The following is an 18,906-nucleotide window of genomic DNA, read 5'->3' as shown; positions in this document are numbered from 1 at the left end:
AGAAATATAAATACTTTTTTGTTCTATCACGTGCCATATTTCAAGACTACAGTTGTGCATACATAGTTACCTGTTGTGGGTGTTTTTTTTATCAGTGCAGACTTGGAGATAAAATGTTGGTATCAAAGAAATTTTATACATGCTGAAATTAATAGTTCAGAGCCAGTGTTCAATGTCTTAATATTAATTGGCACCAACTTGAACCAAGTTGAACACTGATTACTGATCCATATATCTATATACTTGGAGTTAAAACCATAATGGCAAAACTACACTGATGAGACTGGAGTTGTTATATTTAACTGACTGGAGTTGCTTTCAAATTTTGATCATTTACTGGATCTGACAAAGAGTTTTTACTGGCACTAACTTGGAGTTGAACACTGATTACTGATCCATATATCTATACACTTGGAGTTGAAACCATAATTGCATACCCACACTGTTTTGATCATTTACTGGATCTGACAAGGAGTTCACACTGGCACTAAATTGGAGTTGAACACTGATTACTGATCCATATATCTATATACTTAAAGTTGAAACCATAATGACATACACACACTGTTGAGACTAGAGTTGTTGTATTTAACTGACTGGAGATGCTTTCGACATTTTGATCATTTACTGGATCTGACAAGGAGTTTACACTGGCACTAACTTGGAGTTAAACACTGATTACAGATCTGTATATCTATATACTTGGAGTTGAAACCATAATGGCATGCCCACACTGTTGAGACTGGAGTTGTTACATTTAATTGACTGGAGTTGCTTTCAAAATTTTGATCATTTACTGGATCTGACAAGGAGTTTACACTGGCACTAACTTGGAGTTGAACACTGATTACTGATCCATGCATATGTATCTATATACTTGGAGTTGAAATCATAATGACATGCCCACACTGTTGAGACTGGAGTTGTTATATTTAATTGACTGGAGTTGCTTTCAAAATTTTGATCATTTACTGGATCTGACAAGGAGTAAACACTGGCACGAACACGGAGTTGAACACACATTACTGATCCATATATCTATATACTTGGAGATACAATAATTGCATATTCACACTGAAGTAGCAATATTTTGTTCACTGAGTACCTTTCGAAATCATTATATTTTACTGGCACGGACTTTACTTGAACACTTGTTAATGATCCATATATCTATATACTTGGAAATGTAACATTAATGGTATACCCACACTGTTGGGCCTGGTTTTGCAATTTTAAATATACAGGATACATGATACTACTTACATGTAGGTGAAGTGTTAGCTTTTGGTATTTATATAGTTTTTGTTATACCATAAAGTTGAATGAACCAACATGACCTATAATCATTACAAACATTAGAAATTCCAAATGCTGTCACCTTTGTTCTTTGGATTGTGATCATGTCAAGTATCTACATGGCTTACTTTCAGTTTCACATGTTGAGTACTGTCAAAGTGACAAACGCTTGTTTGAAAACCATGGTAGCCAGGGGGCGGGGCATTTTTCATTATATGGCTACAGTTAGACCTTTTTAACATTCTAGAGGCCACATTTATTTTCTGAGCTGTATGAAACTTGATCAGAAGATTTATCCCAATGATATCTAGGACGATTTCGAAAATGGTTCTGCTTGGTTGAAAAGCATGCCTGCCAAGGTGCAAGGCATTTTCCATTATATGGCTATAGTAAAACCTTGTTAACACTATAGAAATCACATTTATTGTCCAAATTTTTTCTCATGATACCTTGTTCCTTATATTTCAATTGCAAACCTTGTTAATACTCTAGAAGCCACATTTATTGTCCAATCTTTATGAAACTTGGTCCGAAGATTTGTGCTTTCAATATCTTAGATAAGTTCGAAAATGGTTCTGGTTGGTTTAAAAACATGGCCGCCAAGGGGTGGGGCATTTTTCCTTATATGGCTATAGTAAAACATTGTTAACACTAGTAATATTATAGTCACGGGAGATGAAGTTTTACTTTTTAAGGTAGCTAATCGAGCGGCCACGAAAAAAAATTAAAAAAATCTGCAAGCATTATGGTTACCATCAACTAATGCACAGAAAGAATCGGCTTTCAATTTAATTTGATCTCCCCACTCATTCCATCCCGCGAAACCCTTAATTTTCCTAAGCAAGGTAATCATGCTATTTTACAGCATTGCAGTTTACCTATATATTTTTCAAAAGGTCAGATAGCTTAATTGGTAGAGCAACCCAGGCCATTATCAGTAGATGGTTCATGGGTGGTTTCGGGTTCGAATCCCAATCTTACCTTCGTAGGTAAACTTGTGGTTGCAGGGCTGGCAACTGATAGTATGACAATCTGTTTGGGGTGGGAATTTGGGCTAACAGCTAGTTCAGTTCATCAGGTCACATGAAACACTATGATATGGCCCGTTTGTTGTTTAATTGCTGATTAACATAATAATTAAAAGTTCATTTCCTTATTTTTGATACCAGTCTTTATGAACTCCACATTCTTCTGCTAGGAAGCGCCTTTAATAAAAAAACAAGGGACAAAATTGTCACAAAACCAGGTTTTCATTGTGAAAAAAAAATCTGATAAAGGGAGAAAACTCAAACTGAACTTTTGAAATGATCAAAAAAAATTAACCCCCTTTGTAAGTTTTTTATTTTTTTTTAAATCTATTTTTAGTCGTGGCGACCTTGACATTGGAGATATTGACGTGATTCTTTCGTGGGACACACCGTCCCATGATGGTGAACAAATGTGCCAAATGATTTTAAAATCTCACAATAAATGACATAGTTATGGCCAGGACAAGCTCATTTATGGCCATTTTTGACCTTTGAACTCCAAGTGTGACCTTGACCTTGGAGATATCGACGTAATTATTTCGCGCGACACACCGTCCAATGATGGTGAACAAATGTGCCAAATGATTTTAAAATCTGACGATGAACGACATAGTTATGGCTCGGACAAGCTCATTTATGGCCATTTTTGACCTTTGAACTCAAAGTGTGACCTTGACCTTGGAGATATCGACGTAATTATTTCGCGCGACACACCGTCCAATGATGGTGAACAAATGTGCCAAATGATTTTAAAATCTGACAATGAACGACATAGTTATGGCCCGGACAAGCTTATTCCGCCAGCCCGCCAGCCCGCCAGCCAGCCAGCCAGCCCGCCAGCCAGCCAGCCCGCCAGCCAGCCAGCCCGCCCGCATTCGCCAATCTAATAACCAGTTTTTTCCTTCGGAAAACCTGGTTAATTATCTTTATTAAAGTTTTTTGTTAGTTTCTTCTTATAAACATTAATCGAGCTCGCTTTGAGGCTTTGCCTTATTTCATATTATGGCTATAGTAAAACCTTGTTAACATTTAGAGACCACATTTATTTTCCGATCTTCATGAAACTTGGTCAGAAGATTTGTCCCAATGATATCTTGGATGAGTTTGAAAATGGTTTCGGTTGCTTAAAAAACATGGCCACCAGGGGGCGGGGCATTTTTCCAAATATGGCTATATATTGCTTTAGTAAAACATTATTAACACTCAAGAGGCCACATTTATTGTCAGATCATCATGAAACTTGGTCACAAGATTTGTACCAATGATCTCTTGGATTAGTTCAAAAATGGTTCCGGTTGCGGGTGTGGCATTTTTCCTTATATACCTATAGAAAAACCTTGTTAACACTCTAGAAGCCATATTTATTGTCCGATCATCATGAAACTTTGCCAGAAGATTTGTCCCAATGATATCTTGGACAAGTTCGACAATGGTTCCAGTTGCTTGAAAAACATGGCTACCAGGCGGGGGGGGGGGGGCATTTTTCCTTATATGGCTTCATGAATCTTTATGAAACTTTGTCAGAATATTTGTTTAAATGATATCTTGGATGTGTATGAAAATGGTTCTGGTCTGTTGAAAAACGTGGCTGCCAGGTTGTTCACTACCGTAATTACTCTATGTTTTCGGACACTCTAAGTTTTCGGACACCCCTTTTTTTAGCAAAAATAATTATTTTTCGTGACTCTTAATTTTCGGACACACGAGTTTTCGTCCATAATTAATGTCTCTAAGTTTTCGGACAGTATATTTTGTAGCGCAATTTTACCAAATATCGGTCCTGTTTTCGATATCTAATGACACTTCGATGATGGGGTTTTACAACCAGATTAACATCATAAAACATGACAGGTGCATGCCTGAGGGCAACGGACCATTACATTTGCGTTATAGGGTAAATAACCTTGTAAACCGGTATGAATCAATGGTTTCGCCCGATAGCATAAGCATTGTGACAATTACCAGGGGTAGTGCCAATTAACATGAGTGAATCCACAAATGAGTGAATCCTTTGTCTGTGGTTAAACCACGTGACCTATGTATCGGTCAGCTTAGCAATTAGAACCGTCACAGCAGAACTGCGCTATTATCTACCGCAATGGTACTTCCCCTTCTCAGTAAAATAACTGACAAATACTAAACGCTTTAAAGTGTGATGCTCCCTATTGCAAGTTTTACGAACAATTGAAGGTGTAAGACAACAACTATCGGAAATGAACAAACAAAGAATTCATTGTTTGCTTTTTTGCGTTAATTACAGGTTCATACTAGCGAGTATCGGTACATCACATGCTCATCTTTGAACTCGTTGGTCAAAGTACAACCTTGTAGTAACGATCTGTCAAATAAATGAAGCATTTAAAATTATTTAAAATGCAGTGCAAACACATATAACTGTAATTTATACTATACGGCATGGTATTTTACAAGCGCGTGCTATTACCTGTACCGGTAGTCGTTGATACAATTGACGCTATTTCGGACACTTCAATTTTTGACTCTTAGTTTTCGGACACCTGTATTTTGTGAATATTTTTCGTATCTAAGTTTTTGGACACGAAAATTTTTTTATTATTTTTAAGTTTCCGAAAACAGAGTAATTACGGTAGTCATGAAAGTTGGTAAGAACATTTTGTTCTAATGACATCTTGGGCTGCACAGAACAGGACAGTTCCTTTCCTCTCAGGTGAGCAACTTCGGGCCTTTCAGGCCCTCTTGTTTACATATGTATTGAAATCAGTTTATAGTGTTGGCTAGTGACCAATTCTGCTGCCTCCCATTAAGAATTCATAATTATTTTATTTAGTATAAAAGATCTGTCTGTTTGTAATTAGTTTCTGTGAATGCCAGATTTGAGTTTCTTTATTTACCAATTAACCTACTATCAAAATATATCACTATCTTAGCGAGTAAATGAGAGTGGATATTTGTTGTGATTGTAATAGAAAATACAGTCAGAAGTGAGAAAAGGCATGCAAATACCATCAGTACAGTAAACTTATAAGTAAATCAATAGTGATCATCATATAAAGACTCCTTCGTAAATATTGATTACATAAGTATCAAAATTAACTTGTTATAAACAAGGCACAGGTATAGAAATAGTTACTCGCCAGCATGACAAATGATCTTTTTGCATGACTATGATATTAAAATATCACTAAATTGAATACTTACTGACAATGTCTCGAATTTACACATGTGTTTTAAGCAAAACATTTCACAATTGAAACAGGAAATCACTAAAATAGTCTGATATCGAATTACACGCAACATCTTTTAATGCAATTGGTGGCGAGATGTACATGAAGGAGCAAGCATTTAGAAACAATTTAAACAAAACATGAAGCATGAAATGCAATCTATACTCACGCTCAATGTAAGACATGTCAAATGATTCTGTAAAGAGGGTTAATATAATATGAAAGAATGAAGTATTAAATACACATGAACCAAAAAATGAACGTGTTTATTCACATGAACCTGTTATTATCCACAAATTTCCGAGGCCGCAGTGGTCAACCGTGATCGTGTCGGTCCACCGTGAGATTTATTGGCAGATAACGCCTGCGCTCAAGCGTTGTTCTTATCAACATATTTGATCAAGTCTTTCACCGTGATTATCAACAGCGACATCACTGCGTTCCAAGATGTTCCACAGTGTATCGTGGTGAAGAAAGTAGTTGCCACGCTGGGCTGAATCACGGTGATGCATGGCGGAAGGCAGAAATCACGCTAGACGTAATGTACTACTACTAATACTTCTATTACTACATCCAATTCTACTAATACTAATTCTACTACGTTAACTACTAACACTGCTACTGCTGCTACTACTACTACAACTACAATCATTGTAAGAATTCATACCAAACATACCTGATTTAGTTTCCATTTCAAATGAATCCAGATCCTGGTCAAGCACTGAAAAACAAACAAAAGCAATAGAGCAACAAGCAATTATTTGTGTTCACAATGGCTGCTGCTGCAGCTGCTGCTTCTACTACTCCTCCTGCTCCTCCTCCTCCTGCTCCTCCTCCTATAACTACTTCTACTACTCTTACTACTACTACTACTACTTCTACTACTGCTGCTGCTGCTGCTGCTGCTGCTACTTCTACTACGACTTCTACTACTACTACCACTACTACTACTACTACTACTACTACTACTACTACTACTACTACTATTACTACTGCTACTACTACTTATACTACTTATACTACTTATACTACTGCTACTACTACAACAACTATTGTTCATAATGAAATTGTGTTTATTAGCCGTGTGAATGTATTATTTTGATCCTTGAACTAATGTTTACCATTTTAGAGAACACAGTTTTCTTTCAATATTACAGAAATTTTATTATTTATTTTAACAATATCAATAGCTAACATTTATATCTTGAGAGAATTTTGTTGGTCAAAAAGGGTCACAAAAGGGTCACCAGTTCAAATCATAGAAAACGTTTTGTAAAGCATTTAGACCCGGGGCAAGTCTTCACATAATGTAGTCGAGAAGACTCAGCGATGAGCTGTAAATAAACTTCTGAATTACACACAATCTTTAAAGGAGCACTATGTACCTTCTTCTACCTGTAATCTTCATAAATGCCCCATGGGTAATAGATAATCCACTGATGAGAGATAGCATGACATACTAATCGAATATTCAAGCCACAATACAGAGTCATGTGTGCTGACACAGATGCATCACGAGAAAATCTTAGGTTACTTTCTAGTCGCCAAACTAAGATTTTTGCCGCCCAATCGGTTCTAAGAATGCTTATGAGGGAAGGGTTAACTGGCAACTATTATTTTTTATTTACTTTGGTAAATGAAGTAAGCATTTACTGCAGATAGATTAACAAATAATTACACTGTTTTACCATTTATGTTATATAAAACGGTAATAAATACAGTATATTAAAGACAATGTCGGGCATCATCCTAAAAGTAGGTGTGTTACACATTTATGTCAGCACATGAAAATGACTAAAAATGAAATTCAAATAAATTAAATGAAGATTTTAATTTCAGACGAAAAATTATTAAATATGTTTTTAATGTGGTTTGATTTAGAATTTAATGTAATGCTCATTGATACAAATACATTCATTATTATAATTATGTTGTGGCTAATTCTTTGTTAGACTCGCAGACTATTCCCTAGCTCCAACTTAGATAAACGTTGAATATCTTTTTTCATCTGTGTAATTATAAGTGGAGTGAGTGTAGATCCTGTATAATATTATGAGAGCTTGTAAATCAATGTCATTTTCATCCTTGATGCTTTTGCAAAATCTCAACACTGTAGACAATAAAAGTAAATTACATTGGTGTTAGCATTTTTGTGTGGCCTTTTGATAGGCCTATGTTAATAGTCGAACTTAATGTCCGGTGACTGTTAGTAATATTAAATACAATTAAAGAGCGATTAACTGCAGTGCCTTCAGCGCTTTGATTTACAAATGTTGGGACAATTGTCTCAAATTGGAACATCGTGACAAACAGCCCTACAGCGTGCAAACAATTTGGGACGTATGGCATGTATGATTATGCATCAACCTCCACCTTCAAACATGTTATCATTCAGCCCTTGTTTCCATTGCCAAAACTCTTGTTTTGTGCATGCCCCCACAGAGTGGGAGATATAAGGTATTGCACTAGTCAGTTTGTTTGTCCATGCAGGGGCATCGTGGGCCTGAAACTTTTCGCAGTACAAAATGTGCAATCTACAAAAAGATTACACATTAACATTTATATGTTATTCGATCAACTTTCTATTTTTGAGAAGTATAGGGTATGAAAAGGGATACCACAGTTCGTTTAGAAACGATGTAAACTGCTTATTCAGCATGAAACAATTGTATCTCTAATGATAAGGTTTGAGAGATAGAGCAGTTTCACATGCAATTCTGGACATTAATACAGAGTGTGTGCCCCTTTATATTTAGAAGAATGTCAGTGCCAGAGCGTTTGTACTTAAAGACTGAATTATCATATTTGGTAACTACTACGATATTGCATTCTGTGCACTCATGAATTTTAGATCATATAAGTATTGTTGTTCAGTGACCTATATACGCTTTGACGAAAATATTTAAAATTGTTTTCGAAATTGACCATTAAACACGTAAATGTTTAAAGCTTTAAACAAACTGTCGTTCCAGCAGTGGAATTGTTACCTAACTTTAAAGCATTGCATTGCTACCCACAAGGTATCAAGGTCAGTTTGCGGTCAATTACAGAAATCGTTATATAAACGCTATCGCATAAATTATGTGCACTTGAAGTTTATTTTGATCAGAAAGATACTTAATAAAGATATTCGGCGATAGTTTTGTGGTATATCTACCATAGATATTCAATGTGTTTTCAACAATTGCATGAAAAGGACAAATTTTTAATTTAATTTCAAATATTTTGCGTGTGATGCAGCTAAGAACTGCGCGGAAAAAGTGGCATTTACTATTTTGGATCTCATAGATATAACATTTGATCATTTATAAACACCGACCACAATCAATGCCGTATATCTTTTTAAAATATATTTCTTGTTTTAACTGCTCTTTAACTTCTGGATTGATCTTGCTAAAAGTTGACAGTTGAATGACCTTATATATATTTCGTGTCAGAACTAGAGCGTTTGCATTTAATGGATATATTCTACCGTTTTGCATACCGTGCTTTAGAATATTTTATTTCTCATAAGTATGATGTTGTACCATATCCAGGTTATTTTTCTATGAATTTAATTTGTTTTCAAATTCAATTTTACAAGGCAACAGTAATCAACACTATCACGTTTACTTAGGAGAAACTAGAATTATATTCCAACCAGAAATATTTTCAGGGAAAATTTTTGGTGTATTCAATTATAATCATGCATAGATGGTATGGTATTTCATATTCCATCAACCAATATAAATTATTAATCATGATTTACATTACTATAAATAATGAAATAGCAATTTAAGGGAAACATCTAAAGCAAGTCTGTTAAAAAATATGACTATAAATATTGTTTATATGCATCAATATTTCTTGTTTACTGAATAACTTATAATGTTTTTATTTCATTTTCATGCTCTTGTATTTATGTGTTTTATAGATTGATTTTTTATCATAAGCTTATAATAATGAGAAATAAGCCATAAAAATTGGAACAACTCCTTGTTATTGATATGTGTGTGATTCAGCTAGGAACTGTGCAGAAAAAAGACATTTGTGAACTTAGATGTCATTGATAAAACTGACAATCTTTCTAAAAAATAAACCAAAACCAACACTGCGTATCTTTTTAGCTCACCTGTCACGAAGTGACATGGTATGCTTATGTGACCGTGTGATGTCCGGCGTTCATATGTGCGTGTGTGTGTGTGTGCGTGCGTGTGTGCGTGTGTGCATGCGTGTGTGCGTGCGTGTGTCCATCAACAATTTGTTTGTGTAGACAGTAGAGGTCACAGTTTTCACACAATCTTTATGTAATTTGGTCAGAATGTTTATTTTGATGAAATCTGGGTTGGGATTGTATATAGGTCATCTGGGGTCAAATACTAGGTCACTAGGTAAAAAACTAGGTCAAATAATAGAAAAACCTTGTGTAGACAGTAGAGATCACAGTTTTCATCCAATCTTAATGAAATTTGGTCAGAATGTTTATCTTGATGAAATCTGGGTTGGGATAGTATTTGGGTCATCTGGGGTCAAAAACTAGGTCACTAGGTCAAAAACTAGGTAAAATAATAGAAAAACCTTGTGTAGACAATAGAGGTTGCATTGCAGTTTACATCCAATCTTTATGAAATTTGGTCAGAATGTTTATCTTGATGAAATCTGGTTTGGGATTGTATTTGGGTCATCTGGGGTGAAAAACTAGGTCACTAGGTCAAAAACTAGGTCAAATAATAGAAAAACCTTGTGTAGACAGTAGAGGTCACAGTTTTCATCCAATCTTTATGAAATTTGGTCAGAATGTTTATCTTGATGAAATCTGGGTTGGGATTGTTTATGGGTCATCTGGGGTCAAAAACTAGGTCACTAGGTCGAAAACTAGGTCACTAGGTCAAATAATAGAAAAACCTTGTATAGACAATAGAGGTCACAGTTTTCATCCAATCTTTATGAAATTTGGTCAGAATGTTTATCATGATGAAATCTGGGTTGGGATTGTATTTGGGTCATCTGAGGTCAAAAACTAGGTCACAATGTCAAATAATAGAAAAAGCATGTGTAGACAATAGAGGTCACAGTTTTCATCCAATCTTTATGAAATTTGATCAGAATGTTTATCTTGTTGAAATCTGGGTTGGGATTGCATTTGGGTCACTTGGGGTCAAAAACTAGGTCACTAGGTCAAATAATAGAAAAACCTTGTGTAGACCATAGAGGTCACAGTTTTCATCCAATCTTCATGAAATTTGGTCAGAATGTTTATCTTGATGAAATCTGGGTTGGGATTGTATTTGGTTAGTCAGGTGAGAGATTCAGGGCCATCATGGCCCTCTTGTTTGAAAGATATTTCTTGTTATAATACATATCAACCATACCTGATTTTTTCTGCATTTCAACTTGATACGGAAGCAGGTCCAGCACTGAAAACAAAAGAAAAATTGAAAAACAAGTGCAATTGTGTGTGTACTACGATTGCATGTTATTTGAAATTTTTTGAATAATTTCAATAAGGGTTAAAAATTAAAAACTTCAGGACTTGTGCTCCAAAATACAGCGTACATGTAGTATTTTGCGTACGTAACTAAGTTAGTACATATAACAACAACACAACAACGAATTGTTCTTTTCTGCTTAAATGAATATGAAGCAATAGTAACAGTAAAATGAATAGTAACAAACAAAACTAGAAAAACTAAGATATAACATTGACCTTAGCTTCCATATGAAAAAGTCATTCAGTCTCGTAAATAGTTATGATGTTATGATAAAGTTAATTAAAACAAGAGTATTAATAAATGTCTAGCAAATCAGAAATAACATTTACATTCTGACATTTACTTGCTTGCAAAAAGACCAAGCTCCCTAGATAAATATTTCTGATTTTCTGACTGACATAGCATGGATTGCAATATTTCATCACTTAGTACTTATTCTAAAAAAACTTTTCTGTTTGATAGCCTTTTAAGTATTCATTCAGTTTTGATATTGCTTTCATACTTGAAACACTTACTAACTATCATATGGGGCCTGTGCAGGCAAAGTTATGTAACTCTGACTGGCATTTTGACATAATTATGGCCCTTTTTTGACCTAGTAACTTTGAATATTTGGTTAAATTTTGTGTTAACATGTAGATCAACTTTACTTCTAAAGTATCAAGGCTATTACTTTCAAATAATTTATTACTATTATGAGGTTACTGTACCTGGCAAGTTGAATTTGACCTTGACCATTGAATGACCTTGCCTCTCAAGGTCAAAGTATTAAATTTTGCTAAAATTGCCATAACTTCTTTATGTTTGATCAGGTTTGATTCATACTTTGACAAAACAACACTTTCCTGACATACCACAACAGACTCCATCCAAACCATCCCCCACGCCCCAGAATCCCTCCTAACCACCCAAATTTTTTTCCATTTTTTTTTATTGTTTTTTTTTGAAACATTGTTAAAAAAACACAAATATATATTTTTATTATTTTTGTTTGAAAGACCCACCCAATAAACCCCCCCTTCCATTTGTTCATATTTTCATTTTTCATTTTTGAAAGATAATGTAATAAATGACCACACCCCCACACTATACACCCCTCTCCACCCCCACCCCTCCCCCTTTTTGATTGAAGTATTGAGATAGGTCCCTTCACCTTTAAAAAGAAAAATAGATGAGTGGTCTGCACCCGCTAGGCCATGCTCTTGTTTAACATGTGCATTTGGTAGCATTTGGTGTTAATCCATGGCATATGGACAGACAGGTAATATACTTCAACATAAATAAGAAAATAACAATAGTTTTGACTTTACTTGATATTGGTCTTGCATTTATTTCCTTACTTGGTGGATTGGTTGTTGCATTGAACTGCACCATTTGTTGAAGCGTAGAATCGACTGGATTTTGTAGCCATGTTGTGTAATTGCCACTTCCATGGGAAGTGTTTTGATAAAATGGAGGATGATGTGTTGCTATTGAATAATATTCGTGTGGAAAGTGCATTGGTGGATGAAACTGCTGAGCTGCTGGTGGTTGATCTGGTGATGGCTGTTGATAACCAACACTGAGCAAATGTTCAGGCACATTATCCTGTTGTTTACTTGGTTGTGTTTTTTTACCTTGAACTTGTCCACTGTCACCTTAAAAAAAATGAATATAGGAATTACAACTTATATATTTGTGTTCACTTATTTCGACACAATTACTGTTTAAGAGCTAATTTTTTGTCCTACCCCCTTATGGAAAGCTTAATATACTAAACTTAATTGTTTAATGAGGAAGCGTAGGTGTTTTACTGCCGTTCCCAACTTGTCTTGACTGTAAATGTTTCATTCCATAATGCGATTTTAAAATAATTTACCGTACAAAAAGTGTTCACTATCAGAAGACCATTAATGTTACATGTTACATTATGCAATGCTCAAATGTCAAATTTGGCATAAACAGCTTATCAGGACTGTTGCAATGTCATTCATCAAGCAATTACAAAAAAACTTACTTCAAATGGCAAAACATTGTCTACCATGGCAAAACATTGTGTCACATGTTAAATGTGTCTGTCTGCCTCCTAGGTCAAGGTCACACTTTGAGGTCAAAATCAATATTGGGCCTTAAACAGCTTTTGTGTATTGTAACCTCATTATTCATCATGGACCACAAATGTCCACCATTAGAAGATATTCTGTCAAAATTGTCTCATATCTATCTCCTTCCCTCAAAGGCAAGGGTAACACTTATTGATTAAAGGTAAATTTGGACATAAAAGTTCTTATTCTGGGAAAAAAAATCATCAATAATTATGCAATTAAACAAAAATCACAACAAATGTGTACAATAAGGCAACTGTGTGTCATGTGTATAACTCTTTAACTCAAAGGTTAGAATTAGCGGATAATTGTAATGTCCATACTGAAACTTTCATCACTATTATCATTTTAAATAACTTAACAAATATGTTTACCATATGAAAAACAGTGTTGCATATTAGACCCAATGACCCTCTCTCATGCAAGGCCAAGGTTACACTCAGAGGGCTGAGATCAAATTGAGCATTATATAGCTTATTATGCAGACTGAAATTTTCATCAATCAACATGCAATTTTAAATTAAGTCCTCTAATGTTAATCATATTTATATGGGTTGTTCCCTAAACAACCTGTCTCTTAGCTCAAAGTCAAAGCAACACTTACAGGCCATGAGATCTCAAATATGGTGCACTTAACAATTTGTTGAGACTGTAACTTCATAATTTATCATGCAATTTTTAGCTCACCTGATCACAAAGATCTCAAGGTGAGCTATTTTGATCATCCTATGTACAGTGCTTTTTATGCTCCCCATATATATATATATATATATGGGGAGCATATAGTTGTCAGTTTGTCCTTCCGTACTTCCGTACGGAAAAAAAAGTTACAGTTTCTCATAGCACCTTTAATACTTTACCGATCTCTTTCATATTTGGCATGTAGATACCTTGCATGGACCTCTACCTTTTGATGACGTTTGAGGTCACTCGGGTCAAGGTCACCAAGGCTAATAATAGATTTTTCCGTCACACGTTTGTTACAGTTTCTCATACCATCTTCAATACTATTTGGCATGTAGATACCTTGCATGGACCTCTACCTTTTGATGATGTTTGAGTTCACTGGAGTCAAGGTCAAGGTCACCAAAACTAATAATAGATTTTTCCATCACACTTTTGTTACAGTTTCTCATAGCACCTTCAATACTTTACCGATCTCTTTCATATTTGGCATGTAGGTACCTTGCATGGACCTCTACCTTTTGATGATGTTTGAGGTCACTGGGGTCAAGGTCACCAAGGCTAATAATAGATTTTTCCGACACACTTTTGTTACAGTTTCTCATACCACCTTCAATACTTTACCGATCTCTTTCATATTTGGCATGTAGGTACCTTGCTAGACCTCTACCTTTTGATGAGGTTTGAGGTCACTGGGGTCAAGGTCACCGAGGCTAATAATAGATTTTCATGTGTCACGGTCACACTTTTGTTACAGTTTCTCATAGTGCCTTCAATAATTTACCGCTCTCTTACATATTTGGCATGTAGGTACCTTGCATAGACCTCTACCTTTTGATGAGGTTTGAGGTCACCAAGTCTAATAATAGATTTTCTCAAGGTCACACTTTGGTTACAGTTTCTCATAGCGCCTTCAATATTTGACCGATCTCTTATATATTTGGCATGTAGGTACCTTGCATGGACCAACTTCAATTTTGATGAGGTTTGAGGTCACTGGGGTCAAGGTCAAGATCACTGAGGCTAATATTAGATTTTCTCAAGGTCTCACTTTTTTCCACACGATTAACCCATATATCGACAAAGCATCATTGGGGAGCATCCATCAGTTTTACTGATATCCTTGTTTCTTGCAGTGACAGGTGTGTGGTTTGTTTCATCAACTTATATCTAGTTACCACTCTCATAACTTGCACAGAATGTGTATCTGGAGGATGTATATAGGTTGAGTTTGAATCTGGATCCAGTGCATTAAAATATCTGCCATTATAGAGGATGCTTTTATGAATCAATCTTAAAGAAACTTGTCAAACTGTCAATTTTTTTTACAATATCTAGGCCGAGTTTGAATCTTGGACCCAAGCGTCCTAATCTAGGTGAACAAAGCAAATCTTTGTAAAAGAACTAGTTACCACTGTAGAGGATTCATTATGCCTCAGTCAAGATGAAACCTGGTGAGCATGTTATTCTTGATAGTATCTAATAACACTTTCTCTGTATTTCAAAGGTCATGTTCAAATGTAACTTTATAGTAGATTGGATATTCCTGGCTCCGACAAAGCTTTGTAATATATTGAGGTCACACTTAAAGAGTTCAAAGGCCTTTAAAAATCTTGTTAGCAATCTTGCTTTGTCATTCATCATACTATTTTTACATACTACTACTACTACTACTACTACTACTACTACTACTACTACTACTACTACTACTACTACTACTACTACTACAACTACTACTACTACTACTACTACTTCTACTACTTCTACTACTACTACTACTACTACTACTACTACTACTACTACTACTACTACTACTACTACTACTATGAAAACAACAACAACAACAACAACTACTACTACTACTACTAGTTCTTCTACTATTACTATTACTACTACTACTCCCACTTGTACTACTACAGTAACTACTGCTACTACTACTACTACTACTACTACTACTACTACTACTACTACGACTACAACTACTACTACTACTACTACTACTACTACTTCTACTACTACTACTACTACTACTACTACTACTACTACTACTACTACTACTAAAACTACTACTACTACTATTACTATTAATTCTACTACTACTACTACTATTACTACTACTACTACTACTACTACTACTACTACTACTACTACTACTACTACTACTACTACTACTTCTTCTTCTACTACTACCACTACTACTTCTACTACTACTACTACTACTATTACTACTTCTACTACTACTTCTACTACTACTACTACTTCTTCTACTACTACTACTACTACTACTACTATTACTATTACTACTACTTCTACTACTACTACTACTACTACTACTACTACTACTACTACTACTACTACTACTACTACAACAACAACTACTACTACTACTACTACTACAACTACAACTACTACTATTATTACTACTACTACTACTACTACTACTACTGCTACTACTTCTACTACTACTTCTACTACTACCACTTCTACTACTACTACTACTACTACTACTACTACTACTACTACTACTACTACTACTACTACTACTACATTTACAATTACTACTTCTTCTACTACTACTGCTACTACTACTACTTCTACTACTACCACTACTACCACTACTACTACTACTACTACTAATACTACTACTACTACTACAACTACTACTACTACTACTACTACTACTACTTCTACTACTACCACTGCTAATACTACTACTTCTAATACTACCACTACTTCTTCTACTACTACTACCACTACTACTACTTCTACTACTACTACTACTACTACTTCTACTTCTACTAAACCGGAGGGTACTTATGGGTGCGCTCTGTGTGTGAGTCTGTGAGTCTATCACACTTTTCTGGATCCTGCGAGAACTTTAAATGTCTTCATATTTTTTCATGAAACTTGAAACATGGACAGATGACAATATGGAGATTATGCATGTCATTTCATTTTGTTCCTAAGTCAAGGTTGCTTTGGCAACAAAAAGACTAGAAATATTGCTGAAAATGGTGGATCCTGCGATAACTTGAAAAGTTATTCATAATTGTTCATGAAACTTCAAACATAGGTAGATGGCAATATGGAGATTATGCACATCATTTCATTTTGCTCCTACGTATTGCTTACACGAAACAATGACGGGGCATTACATATATTATACAACAACACGTCGGTAGGACAGCTGCATAAATCATGCAACATGGCAACAAATAGACTAGATATACTGCTGAAACTGGTGGAGTTTCACCAGTAGGGGACCATATTGCTTGACAATAGTCTTGTTTTTCATTTACTATTCTGACAGAAAATTGTTTTTATGCCCCCGGATCATTTGCCCCCTGATCAAATGATTGGGGGTATATTGTTTTTGGCCTGTCTGTCTGTCTGTCATTGTATGTGTGTGTCTGTCCCTAAACTTTATGGTTGGTCATAACTTTTGCAATATTGAAGATAGCAACTTGATATTTGGCATGCATGTGTATCACATGGAGCTGCACATTTTGAGTGGTGAAAGGTCAAGGTCAAAGTCATCCTTTAAGGTCAAAGGTCTTTTTTTTCTAAAATAGCTGCCGTGCGGCTTCAAAGTGCAGTAGGGGGCATTGTGTTTCACAAACACAGCTCTTGTTTTACCATTTGCCACTCAGCTACTCAGCTATTTTCCCCTGTTCAAAATATACATTTTGAATACAAAAAAGTTCCATGTCTACATTCCCAGTAAAAACCAATGATTTTTCACCATTTAACCTTGAATTCAATCAGGGATTTTCATTTGAATATATGAAAATTATGGCATTTATTCATTTTGCATTGGTGTTTATAGATTTTTTTAGCTATTGTACAGCTCGTGCCACACTTTAACATGTCAATTGGTAGCATTTGGTGTTAATCCAAGGCATATGGACAATAGGGTAATATACTTCAACATAAATAAGAAAATAACAATAGTTTTGACTTTACTTGATATTGGTCTTGCATCTATTTCCTTACTTGGTGGATTGGTTGTTGTATTTAACTGCACCATTTGTTGAAGCGTAGAATAATCAACTGGATTTTGTAGCCATGTTTTGTAATTGCCACTTCCATGGGAAGTGTTTTGATAAAACGGAGGATGATGTGTTGCTATTGAATAATATCCTTGTGGAAAGTGCATCTGTGGATAAAACTGCTGAGCTGCTGGTGGTTGATCTGGTGATGGCTGTTGATAATCAACACTGAGCAAATGTTCAGGCACATTATCCTGTTGTTTACTTGGTTGTGTTTTTATGTCCCCCACTATAGTAGTGGGGGACATATTGTTTTTGCCCTGTCTGTCTGTTGGTCTGTTGGTCTGTCTGTCTGTTTGCGCCAACTTTAACATTTTGCAATAACTTTTGCTATATTGAAGATAGCAACTTCATATTTGGCATGCATGTGTATCTCATGAAGCTGCACATTTTGAGTGGTGAAAGGTAAAGGTCATCCTTGAAGGTCAGAGGTCAAATATATGTGGCCAAAATTGCTCATTTTATGAATACTTTTGCAATATTGAAGATAGCAACTTGATATTTGGCATGCATGTGTATCTCATGGAGCTGCACATTTTGAATGGTGAAAGGTCAAGGTCAAGGTCATCCTTCAAGGTCAGAGGTCAATTATATGTGGCCAAAATCGCTCATTTTATGAATACTTTTGCAATATTGAAGATAGCAACTTGATATTTGGCATGCATGTGCATCTCATGGAGCTGCTCATTTTGAGTGGTGAAAGGTCAAGGTCATCCTTCAAGGTCAGAGGTCAAATATATGTGGCCCAAATCGCTTATTTTATGAATACTTTTGCAATATTGAAGATAGCAACTTGATATTTGGCATGCATGTGTATCTCATGGAGCTGCACATTTTGAGTGGTGAAAGGTCAAGGTCATCCTTCACAAGGTCAAGGTCATCCTACAATGTCAAACATCATATAGGGGGACATTGTGTTTCACAAACACATCTTGTTTTACCTTGAACTTGTCCACTGTCACCTTAAAAAAAGATACATTATAGGAATTACAACTTATATATTTATGTTCACTTATTTCAACACAATTACTGTTTAAGAGCTAACTTTTTTGTCCTGTAAGCCGAGTTAGAATCTGACTCAAGTGCATTCA

At 35.4% G+C, this 18,906-nt stretch overlaps 1 protein-coding gene across 5 annotated transcripts in view; it reads right to left on the bottom strand.

The window, feature by feature from the left end:
* The window catches only part of LOC127849597 (GTPase IMAP family member 9-like), a 66,540-nt gene that overhangs the window by 17,499 nt on the left and 30,135 nt on the right, over positions 1 to 18,906 (bottom strand). For 2 of the 5 annotated variants that reach the window (XM_052382322.1, XM_052382321.1), the window contains 3 exons: positions 12,339 to 12,635; positions 10,879 to 10,923; positions 6,204 to 6,248 (listed from right to left, as the gene is read on the bottom strand). In XM_052382322.1, coding sequence (XP_052238282.1) covers positions 6,204 to 6,248; positions 10,879 to 10,923; positions 12,339 to 12,635 — 387 coding nt within the window. Of the gene's footprint in view, positions 1 to 6,203; positions 6,249 to 10,878; positions 10,924 to 12,338; positions 12,636 to 17,729; positions 18,029 to 18,906 lie in introns of those variants that run through there. The other 3 variants (XM_052382319.1, XM_052382320.1, XM_052382323.1) reach the window with 3 other exon arrangements.

Source organism: Dreissena polymorpha, chromosome 11 (genome assembly GCF_020536995.1).
Source record: "Dreissena polymorpha isolate Duluth1 chromosome 11, UMN_Dpol_1.0, whole genome shotgun sequence".
NCBI classification, from domain to species: domain Eukaryota; kingdom Metazoa; phylum Mollusca; class Bivalvia; order Myida; family Dreissenidae; genus Dreissena; species Dreissena polymorpha.
This window is presented reverse-complemented; position numbering and strand designations above follow the sequence as displayed.